Source organism: Ruditapes philippinarum, unplaced genomic scaffold (assembly GCF_026571515.1).
Source record: "Ruditapes philippinarum isolate M1 unplaced genomic scaffold, ASM2657151v2 ctg1686_1_1_1_1, whole genome shotgun sequence".
Lineage (NCBI taxonomy): Eukaryota > Metazoa > Mollusca > Bivalvia > Venerida > Veneridae > Ruditapes > Ruditapes philippinarum.
The window spans coordinates 94,034-101,891 of NW_026865777.1; the positions used below are offsets into that span (position 1 = coordinate 94,034).

At 31.5% G+C, this 7,858-nt stretch overlaps 1 protein-coding gene and 2 non-coding genes across 3 annotated transcripts; 2 read left to right on the forward strand and 1 right to left on the reverse strand.

The window, feature by feature from the left end:
• Nucleotides 1-5,013: 5,013 nt before the first annotated feature.
• LOC132730277 (beta-alanyl-dopamine/carcinine hydrolase-like) lies at nucleotides 5,014-6,884 on the reverse strand. Its single transcript, XM_060716163.1, has 2 exons — nucleotides 6,006-6,884; nucleotides 5,014-5,789 (listed from the first exon to the last, which is right to left on the reverse strand). Exons 1-2 carry the CDS (start codon nucleotides 6,816-6,818, stop codon nucleotides 5,412-5,414), a joined length of 1,191 nt encoding a protein of 396 aa, XP_060572146.1. The 5' UTR covers nucleotides 6,819-6,884; the 3' UTR covers nucleotides 5,014-5,411.
• Nucleotides 6,885-7,201: 317 nt separating this feature from the next.
• Trnat-agu (transfer RNA threonine (anticodon AGU)) lies at nucleotides 7,202-7,274 on the forward strand. The gene has a single exon. It is a non-coding gene; the product is annotated as a tRNA-Thr (tRNA).
• Nucleotides 7,275-7,460: 186 nt separating this feature from the next.
• On the forward strand, nucleotides 7,461-7,533 carry Trnat-agu (transfer RNA threonine (anticodon AGU)). Its single transcript has one exon. It is a non-coding gene; the product is annotated as a tRNA-Thr (tRNA).
• Nucleotides 7,534-7,858: the final 325 nt, after the last annotated feature.

Here is a 7,858-nt window from a genome sequence, read left to right on the forward strand (position 1 = left end):
TTCATCAAAAAACGGGGCCCTTGGGTTTTTGTCGGTAACGTATTTTTAACTGGGGTTTGGGACAATTTTACATCGTTTATTTTGGTTTTTTATAAATAAAAAAATTTTTACAATTTTTTTTGGGGGGGCTAGTTTCCCGACGCTTTAAAATTTTTATTAAAAAGATATGCCGAGTTAAAAAATTAAAAAAAAAATAAAAATTTAAAATTTAAAACGTTTTAAATAATGGAAAAAAATTTCCTAAAAACCCGGGGTTTTAAAATTTTTTTTATAAAGTAAAAAAGAAACCTTTACCATAGGGGCCAGAATACAAAAAAAAGCCCTTTGGGTTTTTCAGTTATTTTTCAAAATTTTATGTTTTTTCCTTAAAAGCTTCCTCCCTTTTTTATCCAGCCCTTAAAAATTTTTTTTTTAAATATGCCTCTTAAACCCAAACTCCCCCGGGTTTGTTGTTTAAAAACCAACAATTGTAAAACCTTTAAAATTCCCTAAAAAATATTGCCCAAAATTTTTTGGCCCCTGGGGGGGTGTTTGGAGGAAAAGTTTAAAGGAAAAAAACATGACGATTTTTATGTTAAAAATATAAAATTTCGGTCTAATTGCAAAAATTTATTGTTTTGGGAAAAATTTTTATCTTTTTTTAATTAGTTTGCCAAAAAAAATTTTTTTAAACCCCTTGTTGAGGCCCCTTTTTACAATAATTTTATTGCCCAAAATTAAAAACCCTTCTTGGGGCGAAGGGGGTTTTTTAGCATTCCTGTGATCCCAAAGGGTTTTTTTAAAGGGTCTCCAAAAAGGGGAAAGCTAGAAAAACTTTACTATCGATATTTCCGGGAGGTTCCAAAGGTTTTTTTTAACTTTCCCCTTTTGAAGCACTTATTGAAACCCCCCTCAACGGGTTTTAAAAATCGCCTTAATTGGGTCTTTATTTTAAACCCCTTTTAATTTCTTTATAAAATATATACTTAAAAAACCTAAAAAAAAATTTAAAGGGTTTTTTTTGTACCTCACCCTGATTCATTTTACCAAATTAAAAACAAAAGGGGAAAATTAAAACGGGAAAGGTGCTAAGCAATCGTTAAAAGGGCGGCCTTTACAAAATCCGATTGGCTTATTCGGAACAAAACCCAGATTTTTTTTTATCCTGCTAAAAGTCTATATTTTATCAGGGTTTGGGTTAAAAAACTTTGCCGGATAAAATTACTTATCTCCAGTCATTTTCGTAAAAATGATTACGTCACGTGTTTTAAACAGCCAAAAAAAAAAACCCAAAATATACATTTTAATGCAAATTTTTTTGGGGAAAAAGAAAAATGAAAAACCCTCTTTAATTTTTTATTAAAAGATTTATTTTAAAGGCCCGGAAAAAATCAAATTTTCAGGTTGATGTCCGGGGGGGGAGAAAGGTTTTTCCGGTTTTTGCCCGCAAAAGTGAATCTTGGTTCCCCAAAGGCCCCGCCAAGGGTACACCTTTTTTGGTTAAACCCGGGTAAAACCTTCCCCCATCCTTTAAAATCCAAAACCCTGTATTTTCTTTTTTATTTTTGGGAATTATAGAGGGGTTTTAAGGGGCCCCAAAAAATTTAATTATACACGGAAAAATAAAACCCCCATAAGTTATTCAAAAAAATGCATTTGGGGAAATTTTTTCTATTTTTTGAAAAATTGATTTGTAGGAAAAAAAATTTAAAAATTTGATCCGGAATTTTTTTCCACCTTTTAAAAAAAAAAATGTTAAAACCCAGAAGTTAATCACTTTTTTTGGGAAAGGAAACCCTTTCCCTTTTTCCCGTGGGCCCTTTAAAAAGATAAATTTTTTCAAAAAAAAAAAGGGTTTAATTCCCGGGTAAAAAATTTAGAATTTCTGGAAAACTATTGCATGCGACCCTATGTTTGGGGCATTTTTTTTGGGTCCCTGGGGAAGAAAAAAAAAATTATGGGTTAGTTAACCTATATAAGTACATATAACAAAAACAATATTCTCATTCTACATGCAGCATGTATACACTACTAGGATATTCTGACAAAAGATCAGCAAGAAATAGAATCATTTAGGATCTGGTTTGTTTTTTAGATTAACTACTGTAACAGATGAAAACATTTGTCACTGTATGCACCACATGTCACATGTGACAAAAAATTTTGGGTGTTAAAAAGACTACACAAAATGACTTTATTTATGGGGAATTAGGTCGGGTATCCTTTAAAACTGTGCATTTTTTTAATATTATTAAATATTGGTTAAACATATTACATTTGGGAAGAAACAAGTATGTTTTCGTTATTTACTCTTTGTTAAAGGATGATTTTGAACAGTATGAAAATAGGCAAAATTGGTGTTCAATGTTAAAAGATTTGTTATGTTCACTAGGTTTTGTTAACGCATGGTTAATAATCAAGGTGTAGGTGATGATATGATATTTTTGTCCTTAGTTAAACAAAGATTAAATGACCATTTAATACAGAACTGGAACTTTACAAGGATTTATTCAAATTCTAGTAAGAAGCTTTTGTTTATAGAAATATTTCTTTCTTTATGTACCAACCATATCTTGATTGTTTTACTGCAAATAAAATTTGTTCAGTCATTAATCACGTCTGAGAGTGTCCTCTCATAGACTACAAGTAGAAGGCTGGTAGGTGGACAAAAACCAACCAGAATACCCCTTTAAACGATAGAAAATGTTCAATATGCAATACTCTTGAAGACGAATTAATACCATTTTTGTTATTGAATGCTCATTATATAGACAGAATTAGAAACACTTACATTCACAAGAAAGTTCTGGAACAGACCAAATATGTATAAATTTATAGGAATTATTTAATTCAGAGGAAAATAAAAAAAGTAATAAGAAACCTAGGAATGCGTTGTTTGAAAAAGCTTTTTAAACTAAGTAAATTCTATCATTTATGATTTGTTAAAAATTATAATTATTTTTTATTAATACTCCGTTAGTTGAAACAATCTCATGTAGTCATTAATATAATTTAGTGGTCCTTAAGTATACCGTTTTTAGTAAAATGTCTTTTTTCTATAAACTATGCATACTATATTAATTTTTAAGTGATATATATTTCTTTCAAAAATTAAATATATCCTAGGGTTACTTTTGATACTTTAAATAAACTTTCTTTTGTCCTCTATGGCGAAAGAGCATGACACATGAATAATGTTAAAGATACAATTGTGTAGTATGCATATTTATTTCATTGGGATGCGATGTGCTCATTTTGTTGAAAATATCTGCATCTTAAATAAAACGTATATATGTAAAACGAACATATTAATAACAAAAAGTCATTTTGAAACATGATTGTTAATTTATAACATATTTATCAGTCTTGCCAGTTTCTTTTTGGTAAGGCCGATATAATTTATGTTATAACACCATTACAAATGAATTAAATATGCATCAATTATTTACTTATGTTTCTTGTCTTAGAATGTGGCAAGAATTCGTGGATTTATTTAGTACATGTATGTATATAACCTATTATTTGATGAATGTATATAATTTCACATAGGTTTAAATCTTTAAACATTTATCAAATATATATGTTTTGAATTACATTCATATCAACTGATACTATACATATACACTTAACAAAACTTATAACTGTGCAGTTTTTAAATGTGAATAACTTTTTTATTACTTGACATTTTTTACCCAAATTTTGGAATACATCGTTTGAATGGTTTATTTTTACAATGCTATATTCAGAAATAACGGTTACTTTTGTTGTGTGCATTCATCCGTGACATGACATAAACAACAAAGTGCAAGTGAGGGTGACAGGTTGGTGCTAAATGAAGTTATTATTGACCATCAAGGATTCTATTAAAATAAAGACATCCAAAAAACATAAATTTATTGCAGAATTATTGCAATTGAAAGAAAAATGGCCGTCTAGAAGTTTTACGCAAGGGAATTTGCATTTCAGGCGCCCATTTTGAAAATAAATTTGCATAATATTTTCTCAAATAAACATATTGACTAAGATTTTACTTTAAAACTAAAAACAAACTTTCTCGGTACTTTCATATTAATGAAAATATCGTGTTTGCATTGCTTTTAGTAAGTGGGTACAACGCGTTACGGAGATCGACATAAACCAGTCTTTACTGAAATTCAATAAAGCAAATATAAAAATCACAGTGACATAACGCCCTGGAATTCATTGTAGTATTATACTCTATCGGCGATCCTATGTTTTATGTTTGTATTTTAGTGAAATTAAGAGATTTAGACCTTTTTGCACCCAATATAAATACACATTTTACAGAAATGTGAAATTCGGTTTTCGCGCAATATTGCACACATCGCTATTTCTCAGTAAGTACGAATCGCCTTGACATAAAAATCGATTCTCATCATTGCACATATCTGTACTATACTTGGTTAAAATTTCAGAGACCTATGTTTATTAGTATCTGAGAAAATTTGATTTTTATACGTGCACACTTATTAGATTTGTTAAGTGTATATGTAAGTTAAACACAACATTAATGTATTTATACTTGAAGAGTTTGTCGTTATGATCTTCTCCGATATTATCATCATGCTATGTTATGTATTTCATATGTATATGCACTGTTCGTTGTCTAGTATTATGCTATTATCATGTCATCGCGGGCTTTTAAGCCTAATATGATTGAAATAAAACTATCTATCTATGACAAACAATCGATAATCAATATTAACGAGTTACAGAACAAAAATTTCACTAAACAAGTTTTAAGTACATGTAACTTAAACCAATGTCATGTTCGAAATGAAATTGATTGACCTGTGTAGAGCCCGTTCAGCTTAAACTACCGTGCAGACTAATCAGGTCAACCCAAGTTTTGTTTTTAATGTTGGAATCCCTTCAACTTCAAATTTCAGACTGTTCAAAACTCAAGGCAGGGTATGTCCGTTACAAAGTTCAGTAGTTTTAGGATTAAAGTTGGACGTAAGATATCATTCCGCAGTTGCTGTTATCTTCGTATTAAGATGAAAATGAGTAGTGTTAGGTGGTTGAAAACCCATAGTAATATTTTATTTGATTATACGGATAACAGTTTCTAGAGTACATGTATATTTTTGTAAACTCTGATAATGCCAACGGAAAATCTTGATATTCACGTAAAACTCCACTTTCTTCAAAAAGGATGATATTAAATAAATGTTTGTCTTTTTGACCTTGTCTGCATAATTATCTGTCTGAAGATAACAATAATTTATAATCTTTAACTTTATCTCATAGATAGTCATTCAAAACTAAATACTGTTGTTTTTTTTCTTCTTTCTTTTAAGCGACAAATCTTGTTTATTGACTTTTTAACTTAAGAGAATTAAGTTCCCAGACTTTTAAATTGTGCAGAAGTTGTTATTTTCTTTTAAATTCAACTCCAGCTTTTGAAATAATTATACAAATGGCAGTTTCAGACTGGGATATTTCGAAGTCTTTGGGTTATTCAGATACACTCGAAGTAGATCGTTGTTCATATCAAATATTGCCGAGGCGATTGTTGTGGTGCGACTATTTCTGTTGAAACTTTTTCCTGGCACTCTGTGTATAGGCTCTATATGGCTGGATGTATCTCCTAAAACTGAACACACGTCTTGTATTTTTGCTGGAACGGGCATGTTCCCGGCGGTTTCTTCTCTAGCCCTTGACCCTTCTAACACTGGCGATTCCTTAGCTTTTTCCACATGTTTATAATGGTTAGTATGTATATAGTAAGAGTCTGTAACAGCACTATCTGAATATGGTATTTCCCTCAGACTAACCAACGTTTTACCCTGAATAAATGAATAATATATAATAGATACATGAATAATGAAAATGAGAGGTTAAATCTAGTATTAAGCAAGTACAAAATCTGAGTAAAACAAATACATGTATGTAATGCGGTATGCACATTGATCAAGAATTATTCGAATATAAGGATGTCTACAACACGCCATACAAAATAGTTTATTAAGGAGTAACATAAAAGTAATCCAGAAATTACATACATAATCCGGATACACCTCCAAAGACCACATATTTGCTGACTGTCTACTAGCAATGTTTAAGTTAATTCCAAACGAGCATCCAACCGGCTCGTTCTTCATCACCGTCACACATTCTTCAATACTAACGCAGCCAATGAGAGCCCGGAGTAGAATATCGACAGGCACGGCTCCCTCATTCACGGAAACTGGTACAAGAGAGTTAACTGAAACCGCAAATGTTTCATTAACATAAAATGTATTACCAGCAAGAAATCCTGGAAACATATTCGCTAGGTACCTTTCGTTTCTACTTGCAAAGACATTGTTTACTTCCTTGTTACCTTTGACTGTTTCACTAGGTGTACCTTTATCTAGGTCTACATTCACCATAAACATTCCATCTCGAACTTCGGGTGACCAGTCTTCATTATGGCCAATCAATCGGCACGACTCGGTGTTTACCATGACATCAGTACATCCGGCAACTTCTCTGTCCGTATTATCAACATCTTTTGAAACGTGGGAATAGTGAAGTAGAATTTCTGAAACCATATCTTGTAGAAACAGCTTCTCAAAAGAAACATCCGAGCCGTCAGCCATTCCTTGAATTTCCTCGATGATATTTGGATAACTCTTCCGAGTTGCTTCAAGTGAATCAGCGTACTTTTTCCTTCCATCTTTAGATTCGTAAAACGACCACAAAGATTTGGCAGTTTCTGATGTTAAATGATCCCGTATAAAATGTTTGAATGTCTGTCCTATTTTATAACCAACGTCATAGTTATTGTTTGCTTTTATATAAAGAACGGGAATAGATTCACACGACGACGACATCTTTTGAAATCAAACTATGTGACACAAATTAAACCATGATACTGATAAAGTTTAAACTTTGTTTGTACACGGGTGAACTTTTTAAAACTCTATAAGATAAGGTATTTGCCGGGGTTATCGTTTAACTGGTTTAACAAACAACGCTAAATAAGGTCATCTGGATCAAAATATTTTAACAGTATGGAAGATTTTTCATGCATAGATTATATTGCTCTTTCTGCTATATGCGTAATACTTAATGACAAAGTGTTGCACCTAATGATCTGCAGAATGCTGATTTAATATAAAAATTATTTTCATTCATCTAGATACGATCTTTATAGGTGACTCCACATTGTCGGTCATGTTTGATTTTCACTCTGTCAACTTATTACGAAAGACATGGCTCCATAGCTCAGTGGTTAGAGCGCCTGTCTAGTAAACAGGAGGTCGAGGGTTCGATCCCCTCTGGAGCCTTTTGCTGTAGTTATCTGTTTTTTATTATCTTATATTATATTAAATGATAATGCAGGGACAAATACATACAGTTCTTATAGAAATTATGTCTTATCTAATTTGATGTTCTTATGACAAAGTGCGAACTCCTTGCTTTTATTTTTTTTATATTGTTTTCTTATCAAAATAGCATACTAAAATCTTTCCGGCTCCATAGCTCAGTGGTTAGAGCGCCTGTCTAGTAAACAGGAGGTCGAGGGTTCGATCCCCTCTGGAGCCTTATTGTGCCACTTTTTAAAAGAATGAACGCAATTTAATGTTTAATTCTTAACTTCTATGTGAGATTTATCCTATTTTTTTATAGCAAATTCGGCTTCGTTGGTAAAGGAACAAATTTATAACACCTTTCAGGAATTAGATCAAATTTGTAATGAAAATGAAGCATGTGACATTTTTTGTTACGAATGTTATTTATGCCGGTGTTTGATGTGCCCGTAACAGGAAAGACCGTTATAAGGGTTATTACACGTCGGATCATTAATATTAATTTATTTTATATGGATGCATGGTTGTAGTATATTGTTATATAAGCCGATATTTTATGC